This window comes from Cynocephalus volans, chromosome 16 (genome assembly GCF_027409185.1).
Source record: "Cynocephalus volans isolate mCynVol1 chromosome 16, mCynVol1.pri, whole genome shotgun sequence".
NCBI classification, from domain to species: Eukaryota; Metazoa; Chordata; class Mammalia; order Dermoptera; family Cynocephalidae; genus Cynocephalus; species Cynocephalus volans.
Genome location: NC_084475.1, coordinates 58,231,943 through 58,255,927, shown reverse-complemented (window position 1 = coordinate 58,255,927; position 23,985 = coordinate 58,231,943). Strand labels below are relative to the sequence as shown.

Genomic DNA, 23,985 nt, shown 5'->3' with positions numbered 1-23,985 from the left:
ATTTGTCCTTGAAGCTGGTATCTGATATCAGGACTGGATTGTAGAACTTGTTGCTGATTTTGACCTTGTATTCATGTTACCTGTTCCTTTGGTATACATATGATACCCTGTACATATCTTTGGTTTAAACCCTTAGTACTCAGTCACTTGGTGGCTGAGTGAGAACATGGCTTATGGAGAAGTCTGTGGCTTGGTGAGTCTGCATGACCATCAGTGTGTTGATCTGTGCAGGGTATTAACATGTCAGAGCTGACTATTCCAGGATTTCTGTAGAGGCTGGCAAGAGTTCCTGAATCAGATGTCATTTCTGTCTTGCTCATCTGACAGAATTGGACGAGTCTGAGCCTTAGGACCCAAGTTCCTTTCCTACCTGATGTTTTCCTCATGGGTGGTTTCTCGCCTTTAGTTGGAAATAGTTTGCATTTATACCTGTAAATTTGTTCACCCTTTTAATTTATGTAACGTTTTTGTACACTATTCTTAATTCTTTAAGAGATGACAACAAATTTTGGTTTTCTACTGTTATGTGAGAACATTAGGTCCCAGCAACACGTCATTGTGTAAGGAACAATAACACTCTGCAGCAAAAAATAAAAATTAAAAAAATAATAGGGGTGGGCAGATTTTGGAAAGGTAATTTGAGATTTTTTTTCCCTTTACTGGATCAGTAATCTTCACTTCTGCTGCAGCCTGTTTGTTAAAACTACCTCTTTTTTGAAAAAACAACAACAACATAATTCCACTGTTTTTAGGTATGTCAGGTGAGCATTTGGCAAGAATACATGGTTTGATATATAAAATATGTATTAAGTAGCTTAATGAACCCTACAGCAGCTTTTGCAGTGCAAATTATTTTCTTTGCTGAATACTTTGACTTTAAGCAAAAAGGATGTGCCATTCCAACAAGCTGCGGGAATGGTAGAATTTTCATTTATTTCCAAGAGATCTGAGTTAACACTAGCATTATTTCCTTTGGCCAAGGTCTGCTTGGAGGAATGCTTGTTGCACTGGAATTCTTGAGACCTTTGTAAAATTATGTTCTATAAATGTGATTTTCTTTTACTACTTGCAGTTCGTTCGAGGAAAAGATGGTCCTACGTTATTACTTAATTATTTGCTCATCGTGCTAGCTTCTTCCCTGCCATATTTTATCCAAACTCTCAGATTTTTTAATGTAAAATGAGCAGGCTTATCTGGCATCATTTGGATCACCAATCAGATATTTATTAAATATATATCATACATAAAGATTTGTGCCATCTTCACCACAGGAAATGTTAAAGAGCATAAAGTTAATTTAGTGTCATATACCAACCAGCTTTATGGTTTAATGTACTATAAGACTCAATATTAATATAATCCATTAATTCCAAACCTTTCTCTTTTGTTAATTCGTTGGAAGTAATTTTTCTCTTTTTTTTTTTCAGCAACATTGAATTTGAATTCTCAGCTTTTACTCAATATGTCTTATCAGAGCAGGAATATTTATAGAGGCCCTCACTCAAATAGCAAATATAGGATATACTATTAAATTTGAATCTCAGATAAACAGTGAAAGATCTTTTAGCATAAATATTTACCATGCAAATTTAGCTGTGTCCTGTACTTTCATTTGCTAAATCTGGCAAGCCCATACCTAAAAGAATATTCTAATTAGACTCAGTTTGCATAATTAAGTCCTAAGTCAAGGCTATTGGTCATGAGCATCCTTTAATCAAAACATTTTGATTATATCGGTTCTACATTTAGAATCATGAGATCTCAGTATTCTGTTTATAAATTTCTCAAATTTGTTGGAGGCATGGTACTTTACAAGTATTCAAGCAGGGCAGATCAAAACCAGTAATTTTTAACTTTATCTTATGAAAGGTCACATGTCTTTATTTTTTGTCCCAGTGTGTGTTCTGCTTATGAATTATCTAAATATTTGTGGAAGTAGTTTGTTCAAACTGGTCATTCTATAACATTCTTCCTGACTTGAGTCCAAAAACCAGTATAATTACAGTAGTATCCTATCCTCTTTCCTTCCCTGTCTTTTCCCTTTCCCACCCCAAATAAAAAGTCCTCTGTCATAAGCAATAAAGCATGATGTTTCTGTGACATCATGCTCATTGTGAATGTCTCAGCAACAGTGTCTATATGATAATTTGTAAATTTATCAAGAGAAAGAGAGGAGGGTGAAAAAAACTGTTTCCTCTGACAAAGGAATATAATTAATGTTCCCAGAAGCTAACCTACTGCAAAGCTCTGGCCTTTTGTTTACTGACCTGGAGATTGTCTCAGGAATGACTTTTGCTTTAGGAGAAAATTTTTTCAGAGGGCAGTTTAGGATTTGGTGAACAGTGTAATACAGGTACTGATTTGAGCCCCTCTCAGTACAGGGCAGTAAATGCAGGCTTAGCAGTGACAAAATGAGAACTTGATCCTTTGGGAAGATGCTCTTAGGGCTTTGGTCAGAAACACATGAATAGAAACACCACAGCCTTCTTCCCTTGGTGCACTGGTTTGGAAAAAGTGGGAACGAATGCAATATCTGCTTAAAAGAATTTGTCTTTCTAGTAGACTTAGTTCTTCCAGATTGTGATATTGAAACCTCTTGTGTCTAGCTGCAAGCTTCTCATATGGTTAGGGAAACTAGCTTTTAGCTATCTCCTAGCTATGGTGAGGCAGCTGGGTCCTGGTCTCTCCATGAGGAAAGTCCTTGAACATTTCTCCACTTATTTTTATTTTAGAAAGTAAAAACAAGAGCATTTTCCCGCCCTGGCACAGGAGCCTTTTTGTTGTTGTTGTTTGACCTGAGAGCTTGGTGTCCTCTTTTGCTTTTCTGCTTTACTCCCTGATCACTGCTGATAAGCTTTAAAGGGAGGACACCCTCACACATGCAAATGTTTGGTGCTTGATTAATGGCATTTACTGTTTTCTTATTGTGTCCCTGAGCTGCTCATTTTGATTTGTTTCTCAGCCTGCCCACCTTAGGGATAGTGCTTTGAACTTCTTAAATTTTCTTTAAACACAGCACAAACAGTGCCTCCCCTTCAAAGTCTTGGGCTCTCTGCCTGTTAGCTCCCTAGATTTTTTTCTAGCTCTCTTTTATTCAGATGAAACGTAAAGTGAGTCTGGCAAGACCTGGCCTCTAATGCGTAATCAGTGTTGGTCCACTAGTATGGAGTTTCTTGGGAAGATCTTGAGATTAAAACACACAGAGCTCTATCCCCAGGGTATGAAAAACTTCAGGTAAATGAATGGGAGTCAATAGAGTGCAGCTCTTGAATGAGACTGTTTAGGTTCACATTCTGGTTCTACCACCTGCTATCAGTAAGTAGAAATTTAGCCAAGTTATGTAATCTCTCTGTTTTCTCATCTGTGAAATGTGAGTAATGATAGCTCCTAGCTTAGGGTTCTTCTAAGATTGAGATAATCCAGATAACCTTGTACACAGTACACTTAATTAGTTGTTATTACTAAACTCTTACAAAAGTAAAGCTTCAACCTGGAGAACACAACAGACATGTTTTAGCAAAGTTTAGTAGTTAAAGTTGAGTGTGGCCAGGCCAGTGGTCAAATCCCATCTCTGCCCCTCATTAGTGATAAAGTTTAGTGGTTAAAGTTGAGTGTGGCCAGGCCGGTGGTCAAACCCCATCTCAGCTCCTCATTAGTGATACCTTTTCAAAGCCCCAGTTCTTTTATCTGTAAATTCAGATCATAATAGGAATGTACCTAAATATCACAGGCTGACTTGAGGGAGGATTAAATGAAAAGAGTAGAGTTAGCCAAATATTGGGGCACAACTATTTTGGTTGCTGATATTATTAAGTTAATAAAATAATGTTAAATATTTATACTAATGAAAATATCTAGAGTCTCACTTAAGGTGCAGATGTGGAAAGTGATGGTGTGAATTTTTTTCTCCTTCCAGGGAAGGTTTTCTTAGTGTCACCAATTTCTTTGGCTGTGGTGTCAAGCATTTCTTAGGTGAAATTGTTTTCCCCAGCAAATCCAGTACAGTTCCATACCTTCTATTTCCCCTAAAATGTCATTTGAACAGTGAGGAACACTTTACCCCAAAACCTGTATTTTGAGAAGTGCAGACCAGTTAAAACATAGAAATACTTACCTGTTGAAAATTTAAAAACCAGAAGTAGGTGAATTTTGGACAGGGTTAAGGCTACTTTTACCTATTTTCACACCTGTCTTCTTGCATGTGAAGTGCTTTGATGGGCTCACCACTTTAAGTGCTTTGATGGGCTCACCACTTTATCATTTTATTGCATTTTATTACATCATAACTTTTTATATCTTGCTAACGATTCTACAGGAAGCTTAATTGTTTACAGGAACATCTTAATTAACTGGAGTTCACCAGGTTAAGCAGAACACAAATTGAAGGGGTTATAAATGAAACACACTCAACTCTTCTCCTTTTACTCAGAATAAACTAGGAGATTCGGCTGGGTCATAAGGATCAGATATGCCTCAGCAATATGTTGATACTCTCAAACATTCTTCCTTCTCTGTTGTGTTATAGTGACTTCTAACCTCCCCATAGCACTTTATCTAAGTGTGAAATCACTGGATGATATGGTATTTCAGAGAGCATTCTCACTTATATTCTGGGAGCCTTAAAATGTTGTTTATGTATCTCATTCATTTCCAAGTTTTGCCTTTGTCTTTGTAGATGTTTGTAACTCTTCAAAAACTTCTTGAATTAATCTGTTCTTAGTCAGTGAGCATATGACCAAAACATTGTATAGAAAATATTTAAGAAATTATTGTCACAGCTGGATAGACTTGGAGCAGTATTTGTTAGGGGGCACAGTTAAGGGGCCCAGTAATAAAGTTCCTCTTGCCTTTGAGCTGCTCCCTGGTACTCCGGGGGGGATCCCCACTTTGACCTCCTAGGCTTCCTAGCCTGCTGTATGATCACATGACACTATAAATGTAAGTGCAAACCCATCTCATTGAAAGGGCAGTCTTGTTAGGCCTTAGATTCAACTGGCCAAGGAACGTAAGGACAACTCAGACTTGACTGTCCAGTAAGGAAGCCGCTGTTGTGGCTTTTGAGCACTTGAAATGTGGCTAGTCCAAATTGAGATGTTCTGTAAATATAACACATATACCATATTTGGGAAGTGCCATCTTAAAAAAAAAAAAAAGTAAAATTCTCATTAAAAATTATTCTTATATTGGCTATATAAATTGATAAAATTTTTGATATACTGTGTTAAATAAAAATATTTTTAAAAATTAGTACCACTGCTTATTTTATTTTTTACTTTTGAAAACGAAACTAGAAAAAATAAAATTACAAATATGGCCTGAATTATATTTCTATTAGACATAGCTGTTATAGGCTCTAGGTATAAGATAATACTCATGTATTTGGAGAACTAAAGCTTAGGATAAAGTGGTTCAGTGACAGAGTAGTTAGAATTGGTGTGAGAATCCTAAAAACCAAAATCCAGGCTCTTGTCCCTTCACTTATCACTGTAAACTCTTTCCCAGTCCTTTGTACTTTCACACTTGCTGAATTTGTTCTGTCCAGTTTTTCCTGTGCCCTGTTCATCATGGAAGAGTGATTTTCATAGCCCATGCCTACCCCCAGAGCAATTATGTGCTCCCTTCTGTATGTTCTCAGTGTACTTTGCTGAGAGACCAGAAGGGGAGTTTCTGTGTAATACTCATCCACTAGCTTGGGAAGCTCAGGAAGAGTACTTCATCTTTGTATGCCAATAGCTAATGCAGCATTTCCCATGTGATACATGGGAAAAAGAAAGGTTTATGGAAGCTCTAAATTTATGTGGAAGTCTCTGATTCCAAATTGCCAGTTTCTGGGCCGAGCCGTGGCGCACTTGGTAGAGTGCTGCGCTGGGAGCGCGGCAACGCTCCCGCCGCGGGTTCGGATCCTATATAGGACTGACCAGTGCACTCACTGGCTGAGTGCCGGTCACGAAAAAACGACAAAAAAAAAAAAAAAAAATTGCCAGTTTCTTTTCCAGCAGCCCCTTCCTTTTTTTTTTTTTTTTTTTTTTTTTTTTTAATGACCGGTAAGGGGATCGCAACTCTTCACAGGGTGTGGTCTGCACCAGGCTCAGCCAGTGAGCTCACCGGCCCTCCTTATATAGGATCCGAACCCGGGTCCTCGGCACTACCAGCGCCGCACTCTCCCGAGTGAGCCACGGGGCTGGCGTAGCCCCTTCCCTTTTTAAAGTGTAAGCTCAGACTGCACACACCTTGTCTCTAGTTCCATTTCTGCATTTCTCTTTTACCAATCTTCATTCTATTTTTGCCTTTGCTGTTTTCCTCAAAACAAAATAAATGAAGGGTAGGTGGGAGGTTTTAGCGGCTTAACTAACCAGGAATTAAATTTTAGAGGAGTTAAGTTTTTTGATCATTAGCAGATGTTGGCATTTTTGTTTTATTCAGAAGATAAAGTCTTGAGTGGAATACCTTCCACTTTTATTTGGTAGTTCTTCCATACTCCTTTGCCTGCAACAATCTGAGGGTAAGAATTTTCCCCCTCCCCTTTTTTGGCTGATCATGTTTTCCACTATCAGTTAAAATTAAAAAACAAATCAACTTCTAACATAAAAGAAAACACCTGTTTGGCTTGGAGAACTTGGCTAGGGCAGTCTTTTTCCTGACATGCCAAAAGCGACCATCACAGGGCCCCTTTAAAAAAGTCTTTTTTTTTTTTTTTTTAATTTCATGTGAGCATTGGCAGAAACTCTGACAAGCAGTTCTTCATATTTTATTATGTTCTTGTCTGCAGAATCTCTGTCAGGCAAAAACCTTGTCAGCGGAAAACCTGTCGTAGGATCAGAGGAGACAAAAACAGGTGTCATACAGGCAGTCAAAACTGAAGGAAAAAAAAGATTAGGCTAAAGAGAGAGAGGCAGACAATTACATTAATGCCATTGCTTTTATCTTATAGATGTGTGTTATTATCTCGGGGTGCTGAGTGCGCAATTGCCTCAAAGAAAAGTAGACAGGAGACAAGGGGAAACTTGATAGTTATTAACTGAAGAGGCAGTGTGTCAAAGCTGGATGGGGTTCAAAGTTTTGCAAAGGAAAAAAAACTGCAGGCAGCAAGCAGCGGCTGTGTGGTTCTGCTTTCGGCTACAAAAACCTAGTAGCAATCTAACATTTTCTACTTGGAAACAGATCATAGAGAGAGGAATTAATGAAAGATTTCATGCGGAGGTTTTTGGGGTAACATTTATCCTATATGCATGCGACTGAATCACGCAACCATTTCTCTTATAAAATCTTGCCATGATGCGAGACATGGTGAGGCATGAAGACTGGCATTTGTCAGTTCAGCTGTGTTGTTTGGATATGTTTAAAACACCTATTATCAACACACTTTTAATTAAAAAAAAAGCTATTAAGAAGCCCTTTTACTAAGTGTGAACATCTGTACGTGCAAGCTGTAAATTAGGAGATCACATATGTGTGCCTCAGTCAGAGACTAAATGAATTTGGCAAGTGTGTTCTATTACTGTTTTTTAAATACAGTGAAATATCTAAAGGAAAAATTGTTACATTTTGAAATCTGTATTTGTTTTTTGATTGTGCCTGTTGGTACTGATTAATAGAACTTTTTTGGTTGGAAATTATGATCATTACCGTGATCAAATTAGTAATCAGAATTCAAAACACTAATCAATATCTCCCCTCTGTTTCTTTGTTTACATTATTTCAGGAGACTTTACTTTTTTCTGAAAGTTTGGGTTCCATTAAATATGTGTGATGGTATAAAACAGTTTCATTTTGCCAATGGCCTAAACCCTAAAAGATTTTTAGCCTTGTTGATAATTCATACATGTCAAACAGCCAATAATAGAGAATAGGATGGTAACTTTTAGGTTTCCTTATCCGCTCAATCATATGTTGATCATATTAGTGGAAAAGTCAGCAGGCATTACTCTAGTCCTTAACATTTTCTGCCCATGCATTTAAAATGTGGTTAGTTTTGGGCTGAGCCCGTGGCGCACTCGGGAGAGTGCGCGCTGGGAGCGCAGCGACGCTCCCGCCGCGGGTTCGGATCCTATATAGGCATGGCCGGTGCACTCACTGGCTGAGTGCCCGTCACGGAAAAGACAAAAAAAAAAAAAAAAAAATGTGGTTAGTTTTGACTCTTCCTAAGACAGCCCCCTTAACCCTTTTTTTTATGAGCAAATCTTTATATGGGGTCTTTTATCCCACCAGTCACCAGTGCAAAGCAATTTGAAACTTGATATATGATTAAGCAAATCCAGCAATCCAGAAGAAAACACACATCAGTGTCAAAAGTGTGTATGATAGCCCAGAGTTTTAAAGGATTACAGTGGGGAAGAAAAAAAAAAGATTGATTATAGATTTAGAATAAGATTTCAGGCTGACTTACTGGAGGAAGGAAGAAAAAAAAAACTTGTGACCCAAAGATGACTTTTTATTTTTTTTTAAAAAAAAGACAATACAATCATTTCTTTCCTACCAAATGCTTTTTATGTCATTGCTGTCGCTCAATTTTGAAATATTTTCTCACTACATCTGATAGATTTTAAAGCATATGTTTTATCAAATAATAAATATGCCTTGCATTTATGGTGTTGCCTTGGTGAAATTCTTATATAGCTATATGCTGCTTCAAGAAAATTAAGTCTTTAAGTCTAATAATGTGGGCGTGGGGTGATCATTCTCTTACAGAATTCATTTTTTGTTTGCTTAATGAAAGGACGTACACAGTTTGTTCAAGTAGCAAATTTCAGTAGTTACTTTTAAAATGGGATATGTTTTATAGTCAGCATACACTTAATTAATTGATATATAAATTGAATAAAGCCGGGTTCATGTAGCCAACTTTCAGCTAGCCTTGTGACTGGAGATTGGATAGAGCAGAAGCAGTAATAATAATAACAACCCCCAAACCTGGTTTCAGCAAGTAGATTCAGTTACCAAATTTCTTCCTAGATCTACTGTCAAGTTTGCAGATTAAATTTTCTCTTTTCCCCTTACCACCTTTGGTTGGAGTTGCTGCCAGACATATAAGGATGAGGAAGGAAGAGAATAAGTTAAATCAAGGACCTATTTAATCTACCAGCCAGGAGAGTGAGCTTCTGCACAACCAAGTGTTGACAGACTACTTTTATGTGTGCCTTAGTCAGACTTTAACGATTTCCAAAGTCTGTTTTGAAGACTTTATTATGCATAAGGCCACAGGGGAGAAATGCCAATCAGTTTGAAATATTAGCTATATAGTCTCAAGTGGAGCTCAAATTCTACCCTGGACTAATTGTGGGTGTTTGTATGTGTATATCCTTATACTCTGAAAGCTCTATGTCAACTGGGGTGATTAAAATCCCTAGGACAGTGGGGCTTATTGGAACTTTTGTCCCCCTTCCCTCCTTACAGTTTAGAATCACATTCATAGACTATGGGAATATTTATATACTATCCCTCATGAAGTAAAGGATAAAGAAAAAAAAATCAAAGGCCATTCACATAATATATATAAGATATAGTAATGTAATGAGTTTGTGGAGGCTTAGTGGAGTTTTTCATTTTAAAAATACTGACGCACTATTTAAGGAAAAAAAATAAACTCTTCTCACGTAAGGGCTGACAGTTTTTATCACCAGCTTCGGATCAACTTTTTCAGCTACATATCATTCCTTTTCTGCTTAAAAAAAATTCTAGAAGTAAGCCTTTTCTCTCCTTGGTATTAAATATCCTAATTAATTCAACCTTGACAGTTATGGTTAGAAAGTTGTGACTTAAATGGAACATGAGTTATTTTGTACTTAATTTGCTCCCAATTATATAGTTCTTTTCCCAAAAAGTAGTGAATAAAATGTGCAGATCTAAATATTACTTCACGTCATAAGAAATTTTTCTCTTAATCACAATCATTGCCCACCTTTGTGATCTCCTGATTCACTAAAAAGTTTTTAATATGTCATCATTGCCATTTATTAAGTTCTCCCCAAGTGCTAAGTCTTTTATTAGGATCTGGCCTGCAATCTACGGGTTGGTTAAGCCTTTGCTTTGAGCCCTGATGCTCTTGCCTAGTGAGAAAGCTGAGTCTTAAAATTGGAAAGTATTGATGTTGTAATGATTCCAAAGGGCCCCTTTACGATGAAATTCTAAATACGCAAAATCCCATTAAACCTGTAGAAGTTCATGGGCGAGCTACATTGAAATGACATATCATTATATTGGGTATAGTGTGCTTATTATAAAGTATAGTATAATTGGAAATTATTGGTCGTATTAGCAAGAATGAAGAGCCTCATAAATTCAAGGGTTATGTGCTGGACATTTGAGGTATTAACAATACTCTGTTTATAAGTAATCAAAACTTGAAAATCTGACCTCAGAAATTGCTCTAATAGAATCTTAAAATCTCGTCACTAACAACCTTATTTTAGAACTCTTAAAGTAATCATGGACATAATTCCATAAAAGCAGTCCCTAAAGACGTGATAAATGTTAATCTATTGGAAATTAAAACAGTATTCTAGGATCCATAGTTCATAAAAGCTGACCACTTGATGCTGTTATAATTTGGAATCCTAAAGGGAGTTAAGGAAAGAGACACAGAATTCTTGAAACAATCAGCCTTGCAATTTAAAGCTCACTTGGCATTCTCCCAAAATGAAAGAATAAAGCTTCTTTAATGTTTTTTTTTTTAACTCGTAAAATTGCTTCAAATTAGCATTTAAAAAATTTAAAATATCCAGGGCAAGACTGGAAATGAGCGAAATAACAGGTTTTCTTTTAGACCCTTTTCATACAAATTTTTAATTGTTTTATTCCTCAGAGTAGGTGGTTTTGAAAAATCATTCCACTTCTCACACTTCTTATTTTATTGACTGGCTGTTAGTTTCACTGCCGTGACTGAACAGCTATTAGATGGAATCCACTGGACATCAGAGCCTGAAATGAGCATATTCCTGTGGAAACCACCTATGTCACTTGAATTTGACTTCTAAAGAAAGTTATGTTTTAAAAAGGTTGTGGAAAACTAAGAACTATAAAGTATCATTGAGAGCCAATTTTCTAGGATCCGTGAAAAGCACTTTTATACTCTTACGTTAAGAAAAAAATATCTGAATATGTTCTTATTTCTGTGACCTTCACAGAAAGTATTGGGAGTGAAATATGTAGAGTTACAGGTTTACATTTTATTTTAATTTATTTGAAGGTTTGGGGAGTAATTCCTGTTATTTAAAGTGGAAATAAACAGTTATTCACATTTCATTGGATAATTGCAAGTTCTTTTATAACTACCCCTCACCCACCCCCAGCACTATTTTTGAAAACCGAAATTATATAAAATACATCACTTTGTTCAAGTTAGCAATATAGTTAAAAGCATATATTACCTTATATTTATTACATATTGTGCATTACCTTTCTTACTTATTTTACATTTGCATTACATATATTAATGAACCAGAAAACTTCTAGCTGTTGTCCTTATGATGATTCTGCTCCATACATCAGTGACTTTACTTCATCCAGACTAATATGTCATTTTTTGGGCCTTGTGGCTTAGCTACCACTTTCCTTTGAAAAACTGTAGATTCTATCAGTGTTTTTTGAAATTATATCCAGCCCTCAATTTTTCCTTTGTTTTATAGCCAGAAAATTACCAGTTTAAGCTTCTGTTTGTGGGATTTTAAAGAAATCCAGGTAAATTATGTTTCCTCAGTAACCTAATTCACAGTTTAAGAAGCTTAATACAAGCTTTTTTTTCTTTTTCTAACTAGTATCCTTATTGTGCAGTTAAAGACTTTGCTTTTTCCAGATGAAATTCAGCATAATAAAAAGAGGTTATTGGTTTGATTTTTTTTTTTCTTCAGGTCTTTTACAAAAGAAAAATAATCCTTTCATTGTAGATGCTATTCTTACAGCCTTATTGTGTGACTGTCCTCTGACCCCTTTCCAAGGTCTATGTTATACCTTTTTTTATAGCTATAGTACCATAAATCTAGCACATCAGTCACAAATCTAGAAGTCCGTGCTGCTATTGTGGACAATTTTCATAATGTCTGTGCATTATGATCCAGTCTGTATACCCTGATATAAAGATTGTTTTGTTTACCAGTACTAGACTTTCATCCTATTTTTACCTAGAAATTCATTGTAAGCTCCCAAATAATGCTTGAAGTGGTAGGAAAGGAAATAAATTTTGCAAATTTAAGTCAGAATTCCTGCCCAGCTAGCAGCCCCACTTCACCCCCTCAATTTCTGTAATTACCCACCCCCACCATTCTCTGGAGGGATGTAAAGAGCAAAAGAGAGGGTTGAGAAAGGGACATATGTGAAATTAAGAATTTGGTGGCACGTTGGAATCATATATTTACCTTTTCAGTGCAAATAGAGTAATAGCCTGTATTATGTACAGTTAACTATGTGTTTGTCCATTCATCAATATGATTACTGAACACACTTGAGTTTATGTTTCAGATATGGATGCTGCTTAAAATCAGGTTCTTTAAATAAAAACAGGCACATAAGTGACTCCAGTAAATGGGCAGAATGTGGTTGGAACATTCATGATTGGTATACATAAGCAACGTCCTTGTTGAAAATGTTTGCTTTTAGATGCGGGGACCTCTCCAGGCTTAACGGAAAAAGAAAATAGCACTTGAATTGAAGCTGGAAAGAAAGGGTTAATCAAAAGTGTTAATAAGAAAGAGGAAAGGCACTTAAAGAACAGCATTGAAAATAAAAATTTTGAAAATGTAGCTTTGTAGATGGAACTCTGTCTCTCTAGCTTCATCTTCTGCTCCTCTCTCTTGTTCATGTCCTAGTGGAATTGACTTTGCTTGGAATACCCCACGCCCACCCCCAATTAAATTATATAATATTCTCGTGTCACATATGGAGTTTGTAGTTTTGTGAGTTAATGTGTATTTTTAAAAAGTCTGTTTTCCTCACTAGTGTATTAACCTCAAGTGGTCCTGAATCATGTTTGTTCTTTTCTTTGCTAAATCTCTAAAACTTAGCATAGGGCCTGGAAAAATCCATTTAGTGACCAAATATTAAAGTGCTAGGAATCTTTGAAAGTTTGTGGGTAGTTCACTTTGGTTGGAACAGAGGCCTCATATTAGAGAGTTATTAGGCTGGAAAGTAAATCAGTCTGTCCAAGGTCTTCTGACCCAGGTTAAGGATTTTCTGTGTGTGCATGCGTGTGGGGAAAGTTGGGGGTGAAGAGTGGGGTGTAACACTGGAAACTTTTGAGCAGAGGAGAAGCATATTTTAGGTAGTATTTTGAGAGGACTGACTTAGTTTTATTTAGGCTGTAGTAAATAAAACTTCATAGGATGTATGAGAGTCTAAAATCTCCTTTAGAATGGTAGAAGTTACAACAGAAAGAAGGGATTGGTCCAGGAAAAACCGTTATGGCAAAGTTTACAGGTACTAATGAGTTCCAGTAAATGAGATTAGATAAGGGAGAAAGGGCAAGTAGTCAGAGATCATTTTGAATGTTCTTTTTAGATAATGTTAAGTGAGAAAAACAATCCCAAGAAGATAGAAACTTGTATCTATAGTATGACCATAACTATATAAAATTATGCATTGAAAAAAATAGATGCAAATACATCAATATGTGAAAAGTCATTGCCTTTGGGTGGTGGGATTATGGATATTGTCTTTTTTATTTTTCTTTTAAAAAAAATTATTATATTTTTTCAATGAGCACCTATGAGAAAATAACACATGCACAAAAAAATCTGATTTCAAGCATTTTGGCCTAGTTTCCTAGTCCTCCTTTTCACAGCAATAGGGGTCAAGTATTTGTTTGGAATTGAAGACATGGAACTTAGGAAGAGCTAAATTTATAGGTTTAGGGATCACCTGCATAATACAGGAGTAGTTGGATTCCCAGAGGCAGATTATCACAGAAGGGCAGTTGGAGAAGCAGCTTTTCTGGAAACCTAATGTTTCTTCTGTATTTCAGTTGATTTTCCCTCCAAACGTCCCAAATTAGAAAATCTCAATCATTTTGTAACCCTGCTTTATTCTTACTCAAAGCACCTATTTGTTTCTTTCTACTTCTTAACTTGATCTTGATTTTGTGCTCCCTTTTCTTTCTCTTTGAATTAAAGTAGTGGTCTTCAAGCCACTGGCTTGCCTAAAAGAATTTTGAAAACTAAGAACTATCCTCACATTTTCATATGCTAAGTAATTTTCCAGTGTCATACAGCAAGTAGATGGCAGAGCTAGGATTTGAATCCCTGGATTCTGGCCCTAAAGAGTCTGTCCTTCATCTGGAAGACAACAATCACCTTTTTAAGCACTGGAAACTTTAAATTGTTGCTTTAAATCATTATTTTTTAACCTTAACTTTTATTTCCAATTCTCATCCCCCAAATAACTTTACTGTAAATGTTCACTGGAGAGTCTTTTATCATTCAGTTTATCATACATGTCTACAATGAAAATTTAAAAATAATATATCTATAAATGGAAATTTTATTTTTAAATTTGTCATCACATCACAATGAATAAAATTAGAACAATATAAATATTACAAATTTTTATAAGTTATTAAATATAAAGTGGATTTTTGTTAGAAATGCATCCGTCAGTGAAATGGACGGGTATTTTTTCTTCCCAGATTAGTTCATGTATCCATAGATGAATAGTACTTACTGTAAGAAAAAGGTACACTATCAGTTCTATTCCCAGTTTTCATTTTTACTGATGTAACTGCTGAGACATGTGTTCACATGAGTAGGTGAGACTAGGAGCTTTGTTATCACATTGTCAATCAGTTCATAGAAGTCCTTTCAGTTTATATAACAAAAATTGCACAGTGCTTGATTAGTTAGATGAAAGTAAAGAAAAGGTAATCACCCTCCTTTTTACCTACATATTGTTATAATCATTCACTTTCTCAATTTCTGGAAAAAGGCATTAACAAGATATGTCAAATGACTATTTGTAAATTTAAATGTTAGTCTTTCATTTAGGGGCATCCTGTTTATTCCAGTATAGACAGAAAAGATTTAGAAAATAAAAATACTGTATTAGTTATTAATTCAAATAACTTCGGCAATATTTTTTAGTGAAATGCTTTTATCTTATTGCTGCAGCTTTAGCTGTCTTAATTGATGAAAATTTCCACCTTGTAGCAAAGTCAGTGCTCATGGTCAAATTGGGCTGACAAATCAGACTTTAATTTTCATTAGAAAAAGTTGAATACAATTTCAGTTCAAGTAAATGTATTAATATGTATTTCAAGAAAAATTATAAAAACACATCAATAAATTATGGAGTGCATCTTCTATGATAGATTACTCAAATAGTCCAGAATAAAATGTTCTAATAAAATTTTTTCAGTTTATAATGTAAATGTTATTTCTCATTACTTAATTAGTAATGATGTAGTATAATGTATAACTTAAATAAGTTATTTACAAAGTGAGGAGTATGTTAGAAGTCATGGTATTACTTTGATAAATGTTGGTTCCATGTGTATATCACAATCTAGTGTTGGACTTTAGGAACAAATTAGATAAGAGTCATGTATAAAAACATTTATTAATTGCTAGATCTCCTAGTCAAACTATTTTTATATGCTTAATGAAAGAGGAAGTTATATACTGCTAAAAACTAAGTGCTTTGGCATTTGGATTATAATTTATTTATTTTTATTAACAGAATGTAGAAAATATTCAAAATTTTATAAGATGAAAATGATGATTAATAATAACTGAAATAAATATTTTGATGGTATTTGATTAAGTAGGTTGTAATTACCATATTAAATGATAAACATCATTTCTGAAAGAAATCATGTAAAATTTCTATCTATAGGTTTCATCCAGTGAATCTTAAGAATGTTGTAGGTCCAGGAAAATATTCAAACTGAATTTTAAAGAGTGGGCATCACTTACATGTGCTTAGGGGCTTTTCTTCTCAAGTGATGACACTTCCTAGGGATGAGTGAATATTGAGAATAGTTGAAAATAATTGCTTACCTTTGGATATGTGGGGGGTGGGGGGAGGTCGTTTTCATTACTGGAAACTTTTGCTTTGCTCCCACAGGATGCTTTCTAAAGAGTGATTCATTATTAAAGTAGACATGCAAGAGGCCAGTTCATTACCATTGCCCCATTTTACATTGTCTGAATTCTGATCATTCCGACACAGGCCCAAATATCAGCGTCTAGCTACACTTTACTAATCTATGTATAGTCAGAGAAAGAGGAGACTTTATTAATCATTAAAGGAGCCTTTCCAAAAGCAATTTGGATGTGAATTATTTTGGCACCCAGGAGAGTATTACACCCTGGGCCAGCGCACCATATAAGATTAGTCAGGGTATATAACTTTATTTTGTAAAGAAGGAAGGGTACAGTTTTCAAAGGAGAGATAGGAATAGATAATCCACATGTGCATGCAGGCCTGTTCTTGGGTAGATCAATTTTAGAGTAAATATAGAATTGCAGGATCTGGAAATTGAGTCTCTTTGTCTGCATACCTCTTAAAAGGCCTTTTCATAGTTCAGATTTAGGCATATCATAGAAGTCCACTGAGGTAAGGCATCTCCCAGTAGAGTAATACAAAAATTTCCTATTCTCTTCACTTGGTTCTAAGCCATAACTGCCCCCTAACTGTGTCTTTGTGATTTTCTTTGTGGCCTGTGGATGGGGGCATATGTATCAGAATTACCTGTGGCAGTTTTTCAAACTTAACACCACCCTAATTCTTCTGGGCTCTTCTATGTTAGGGGGCTGACACTCTGTGGCTGAGGTTCATTCAGCATCTTTGTCAGCCACTGTTACTGCTAGACATGCTTCATGTCTCCAGGCTGACAACTATGCTTTAATAAAACTTCTACATTCTCATCAGAGTTTTATATCTAAAACTAAAAATTATTTTTATAATATAAAATGCTTAATATTTTCTATATTCTGTTAATAAGAAATAAAATTATAAGCTCCCCATAGGTCTTTGCCTTTAGAATTAAAGCACCTTACAGTCTGCCCATCTGATCTTTTTGGACTTATCTCCAACTACTTTGGCTCAAGTGTCACACATTCTTTCGATATTCAGTTCTCTTGTACACACCCGTTAGTTCAGTGGTTTTGAGAGTATGGTCCCTGGCCAGCAGCATCAGCATCGTCTGGGGACTTATAAGAAAGGTAGATTCTTGGTCTCCATCCCATACCCACTGAATCAAAAACTCTGGGGGATTTGGCCCAGCCATCTGTGTTTTACCAGGCCCTCCAGGTAATTCTGATAAACACAATGATTGAGAACCACTGCCTTGGTTCCATCTACCTACATTGCTCTCCTTCTGTCTCACCTGCTGACTTCCTAGTTATCCTATAAGACCATGTCTTCCTGGCAGAGTTCCCCTCTCTTTTGTGTCCCAAGGTACTTTATCAAATCTCTTTTACAGCATTTATTATTGCCTTCATCTGTCCACCTTTGAAGGTGGAGGCCACAACATAAATTACTTTTGCATCTGCATATAGCACCTACCTCAATGATAAGTTAATAAGTGCTGGTGAATAAATGAATGTATGCATGAATGAAGGAGGAGAGCATTTTAGGAGGAGTGCTGATCAATAAGGTCAACTGCTATGGAGAGATCATGGAGAATAATGAAGGAAAAAAGCTATTGGATTTTATAGTAAGGCAGGTGTTGGTGATCTTTGAAATGCTTGCTTCAGCAGAGTGATGGGCAAGAAGCCCAGATTGCTGGGAGTTAGAGATTTCCAACATGATGAGGACTTGCAGTTTCTTATTGACTGTTTATCTGAACATGTGGTAAAAACAGAATTTTCTTTGGTGCAGTTGCTAAGTGACCTTAGGCCAATTACCTAACCTCATTGAGCCTGTGATCTCGGAATAGGTGATAATAGTAATACTGTATATGTGTGTGTGTGTGTGTGTGTATGTTTTAAATTAAAGGATTAAATGAGATAATTGTGAGTTTCTAGAATGATGCCTGACATATAGTTGGTACTTAGATGGTCATTTCCTTTACTGCCTGCACCCACACCATTATTTTTCTTAATTAATGCTGTTGAAGACCTCCATGACCCTTTGTACATTTGTATAAGGTATGAAATGGTTTAGGGTACCCCTCATTCCAGTCATTGCAGGAACTATGAATTGCATTTGGCCTGGAACTAGCATACCTTTAGTTGAACCACCCCAAAAGGTCTTTTTTTAGTTTCAAGTTATAGAATGCTACTTTAAGCGGGGGGGGGGGCGGGGGGGGGATTTTGTGGCCTCATGTAACTGAAAATTCCAGGGATAGTACCAGCCTCAAGCACTGCCAAATCTTCTGGCTCAAACAATATTATTAGCGCTTGGTTTTTTTCAAAACGTCTTGCAGCCCATCTAGTCCGTATGATTCATGTTCTCAAGCATATATACTAGCTACAAATTTGAAGGAAAGAGAAGAAATTCGCAGTAGTTCTAACTAAAATCGTGGATTCTATCTCACTGTCCAGACTTAGGTCACTTGCCTGTTCTTATACCAGTTGCTGTGGTCAGGGGGTGGGATATACTGGTATCCAGGCCTGGTTAACATTTCAATTCTATGAAATACTCAGTAGAGCGTACGTGAGGTGTGGTTCCCAGAGGAAAATTCTGTTTCCATTATCAAAGTGAAGGAGATCTATTCACAAAGCAGGCAAAACAATTGACATCATCTTACTGTATAGCAAAGAGCCTTTCAAACTATACTTCTGGGGTCCATCCCACTGTGTTACTCTCTTCTTCTCTTCAACTTGGTTAAGTAACAAATGATTGGAAGTTCTCTAATTCATGCTCACTCCAGCTTCACTGAGAGCAGCTTCACTTTTATATATTTTGTATACCCAAATTCTGGTTAAGATTTCATCTGAAAATGGAATCTTGGCAATATAGGACAATTTAGTAAATGGTTAGGCCCATAAAATATTCAAGTAGGTGATACCTTTTCCCACTCCCATCTTCATGAATAAGTTCTTGCCCTATCTTTTCCTCATCCCTAGTAATTAATATGTTCTGATTCATATTCCTGGCCCTGTAAGATCTGGATCTGAATCCTCTACAGTCAGACATAAGAAGATCATGAAATTAGGCAGAAGTCCAGTTCTCAGCTTATTGATACCATGACACTTAAAAAATAATCACTTACCCTTTGTTTCACCAAGGATACGTCCCTAAAAGTTACAGCTTGGTCACTCAGTATGATCTGGCAATTATAAAGCAGAAAATTTTGATACATTCAAGAAATTTGGCATTTCATGATCTTTGATCAGTTTATGCTGAAATTTGTAATTGACATCTGCAAGCTGGGCAGTTTAATATATTTCAAGCCTTTATCCATATGGCTCATCTCCTAGGTAACTGCTGCCTAAACTATGCTCTGACAGCTTTTTCATTATCTGCTATTGGTTTTCTTTAAATATCTGACCAATCTTTTCATCCTCCATATCAGGGCCTGTTTGTGTAAGTAAAGTTTTACTGGAACACAGACATGCCTATTTAAGTCTTATCTGTGTAAGATGGCTACTCTTCTAATATAATAGAGGTGAATAGTTGTGAAAGAAAATGTATGGCCCACAAACCTAAAATATTTACTCTCTTGCCTTTATAGAGTAAGTTGTTGACCCTTGCTGTATATTTATATGGTTTATAACAGTATTCCTACTTCTTAATACATGGCATACTTATGAAGAAGAATCAGGTAATGTTCTTAAAATATTCTGACTCTTTGGTGTTCTAAAAAGCATAAATTGGGGAAAATATTTTTGCCTTACCTGTTCTACCTGTGCTCTTTCAATTCTCTGAACAACTTCTCTCTTTTTTCTGCCTCAACAGTTAAGTCCTCTTTGTCCTTTAAAACCATTAGCCTTTTTTAATGAGTGGCATGGACGGGGGTTAGTTTCCACCCAGCTCTTGAACACTTTTGCACACACACCTGCATATACTTAATGTAGAGGTACATAGTGTCAAACACACGCATAAAAACCAGGATTTGGTGTCATTTTATTTCCCCTCTATTGAATCCTCTGTTTCATATTTGTTGTGCTCCTAGCAGTGTATTTTGCAAGGAAGAGTTTGATAGGGTCCAGGAGGGTTGATGGAGGAACATGTAGGAAGAGCAGATTTCCCCTGATCTGGTCACTGGATTCCATAAGCAAATCAGCTACTCATTAGAAGTCTACATAGTTAAACTGTACTTGAAGAGGAACAGGGATAATAATACCCCATTCTTGCTTTTTTGCAGTCTAAAAGCCCTGTGGAGTGAGAGAAGACTTCAGTCCCTTGGCTTGTGAATCCCTTATCTTTCCCAAACGTTAAATTAATTTTTAAGGCTATTTATTCAAAGTTGACTTAACCACTAGAATAGGAAAGATCAGACAAATCAGCTGCAAGAAATGAAGTATGAGGAAACTCAAACTCTTTGACAAAGTATTCCTGGGAGTAAATGTGTTGAATGAAGCCAGCGGGTAAATGATAAGGGCCTTTACACTGTGGATGCAAGAAAGCAATTTATCAAGAGTACAGGAACTCTCTAGTGACCACAAGTCAGGAGGAAACGAGAGTGAAGGGGGAGCCCTGAAAAAATACATTTTAAGTGCTAAAAAACCCGTGTGCGTGCACTTTTAAATACCTCCATTATTATGCAGAAATACTAGTATATTAAAATAGGAGTTGCTCAGAGTGCATGTGCTGTAGCCCATATTGTTACAGGATAAGGTGTTAGGAAAAGCAGTTGAGAAAGGCCATGTAGTAGTTTAGAATTTGCAGAAACCTCTCAGGTGTAGTTAAGATTTGAGCCTAGTTGTTGTCTGATAACCATTTACCTGACTCATGAGGTTAGATGACCGTCTTTCAGGCTTACGTGTTTATCTTTTTTAATCTCTAAAACGGCATGTGGTGTATACTTCTGTGTTAATTGTGATGCCTTTTGTGTTCTCTTCAGTTCAAAATGCCTCTCATTCATTATCTCATTAATCTTTGCAGCATCTCTTTAAGCCCTGTAGATGAGACAATGTTATTTTAATTGTTCACTTTAGATAAACTGAGGCAAAATGTAATTATGTTATCAGCAGTAAGGTTCCCAATAACTCAGTTATGGATGGGAACTAGAATTTATGACCTTATCTTGCCTTTTCATTCTAGGGAAGAGATATCATTTCTTAAGTCTGAGGAGAAAAAGAGCACAATTGTTGAAATATTAGTTTCATTAAAAGTATAAGGGTACTTCAAAAAGTTCATGGAAAAGTGGAATTAAAAGATGATATGAATCTTTTCATGAACTTTTTGAAGACCCCTCATATTTACCCTAAGAATAGTCATCCTTAGTTTTCTCTTCTGAGATAATACAGTTAGCTGAAACATACAGAAATTCCCAAAGTTTGATTTTAGTCATTTGTTTCAATTTTCACATTGGAGACTCTTGTCAGAGCTATTGACAAAGTGACTAAATTATGACATGACTCTTTTTTTTGCTAAATAACTTTCAGGCAATGTTCCAGTGAACACAAAACTATCAAAGTTTTCAAATAATCCCCGTTAGCTAATTTAACTTGAGTTAAATTACTAGTCCTTCACACAGAGGTCAGTTTTCTTTGTTCCCTTTAAATTAGGTTTTTTGCCCCTTTAATCTTAACACACTCCTCCTCCTCCTCCTTAAACCATTCTGGTATTATAGGGGGTAAATCTTATTCGAAAAAGTGATATTGGTTGAGGCTTCTCTTATGGCATGAGATAGAAATTGGTTTCTTTCTTTCTTTCTTTTTTAAAAATTTATTTGCTTGGGGAAGGAGGAACACCATGGTAATTAGAGTTGAGCCTTAGTTCAATTAACAAATTAATTAGTCAGGTTTTTAGAGCAAACCACAGTCATTTAAAAATATCCTCAGTGACTGTCTTTCTGAAATTTGAATGTGTTTTTTATTTGCTGTCGTCTGCAATTTATAAACACACAGAATAAAAAAGGGCAAAACAGGGAGGTGAGGGAAAGAGAACTATTTACATTGCAAAATCTGCATAAACGTCTATGGTTATCCATCTGTACAAGTAGAGCCCTGATAACTTCCAGTAATGTTTCTCATTTCTCTGTCTCTCTTCTTTATCTCTTTATTTCCTCCCATCCCCTTACCCCCCATCTCCGGAATACTGGTGGGACCACCACAGCCTTGGATAAGCTCAGCACACAGCATCTGTACCACCCCACCCAAGTGGAGATTGTGCAGTCCAATGTGGTGTTCGACATCAGCAGCCTGATGCTCTACGGGACGCAAGCAGTTCCTGTGCGGCTAAAGATCCTGCTGGACCGGCTCTTCAGTGTCTTGAAACAGGAGGAAGTGCTACACATACTGCATGGCCTGGGCTGGACTCTGCGGGACTACGTGCGGGGATACATCCTTCAGGTAGGGGGAGGACTTGGATGCCGGTGTCTGGGGGCAGCTCCAGGAGGGGGTTGGGTGAGAGCACTTGACATGCCTGGTCTCCATCCTCCCCTCACGGGTCCAGGCATGCACACCTTCCTCTGGTTAAAATAGTCATTTCAGCGGGCTTGCCAGGGAATTGGAAAGGAGAGTTATCCCAGCAGGCTACCCTTGGGCCTCAGTGATATGTATTAGACGGGAAAAAGTGGCCTGTTGACTAGTGTTACTTTGTTTGCAGCGTTTTTGATTCAACTCTCTCTCCCTTACAACATGGGCTTTCTGCTTCTCAAAGAAGTTTCTCTGTGGCCCTATTAAAAGGAAGGGCTCTTTGAGGTGGGTAACAGGTGTGTGAAAATCTGAGATTATGCTTCATCTGGGTTTATTGGGTTTTTTGTAGGTATGGTGTTTTCTTGGTTGTCTGTGTACTCTTACTATTTATTGTTTCTTTATACAAATCAAAGAAAGAGCTATAACCTGTATTAAAATCCCTGCTTTTATAACCAGTAAACCCTCACATCATAGCCTTCAGAGTTCTACATCCTGAAACATGCACACATGGTTACCGATTTGGCCTTCACAGTACCTGTTCTTCCAGCCTTGAGCCCCTCTTTTGTATTAGTGGCACCTCCAGCCTCCACCTACCCCATTCCTCACCCCCCATCTTTCTTCATTTTTTTAAGTTTTACCATATATCATGAGTCATTTTGCACTGTATGCTTTGCCTCTGAAATGTTTTTATGGCCATCTGTTTTCCTACAACCCTTAAGGGGGTATATGTTGACAGTAGCATTTTGAGAGATCCCAGGATCCAAAAAGACTACACTGGATGATGAAGAAGTACCACTTTCTTCTGAAGGAGATCTCAAATTGAGAAAGTAGAATCTATGCGGCGCTGGGAGCGCTGCGACGCTCCCGCCGCGGGTTTGGATCCTATATAGGAATGGCCGGTGCACTCACTGGCTGAGTACCGGTCACGAAAAAAAGACAAAAAAAAAAAAAAAAAAAGAAGCTAAAGTGATTTTTGAAATTTCCTATGGGGATAATACTAGGAGAATTGATCCCTCCAAAAAAAGTTGGTTTTGGCTATGCCATCCTTGTACAGCCCTCGAGATATTTCCCAATATGAGCCACCCTGTGTTATATGCAAGGCCTTGGCTGTCAGCTTGATATGTGATGAGCGGGGAGCCTCATGTTTCCCCCTCGCTTTAACCTGGCATCAAAATACACAAATTCCTGTCATTCTCTTGTGTGGTACCTCCAGGTGTTAACCAGGACAGCAGAGCAGTGGAGGGATGGTGAGTAAAGCAGAAAAAGATAGCAGAGGTGGAATAACCTGTCTGTTCCCAATGCAGAATCGTTTCTTAGTTTACTGAGAATTTCAACTTGGAAGAAATTTGGGCCTCAGAAGATGAGATGATGGAGATAATAATAATAATTATTATATATTACATTTTTAGTTTATAGAGCATGTTCACAAGCATTATCTCATTTGCGTCAGGATGGGGACATTTCAGTGGGGTAAGTGGGAGGATAAGTCATGGGTGGTCAGGGGACAGACAGGAAGGGGCACAAGGTCCAGGAG

The 23,985-nt window shown here is 36.8% G+C and overlaps 1 protein-coding gene across 1 annotated transcript in view; it reads left to right on the top strand.

Moving 5' to 3' along the window:
• Positions 1-23,985, top strand: part of BNC2 (basonuclin zinc finger protein 2) — a 422,101-nt gene that overhangs the window by 288,204 nt on the left and 109,912 nt on the right. The window contains exon 5 of the mRNA XM_063081214.1: positions 22,150-22,385. Within this exon, the coding sequence (XP_062937284.1) occupies positions 22,150-22,385 (236 nt within the window). The remainder of the gene's footprint in view (positions 1-22,149; positions 22,386-23,985) is intronic.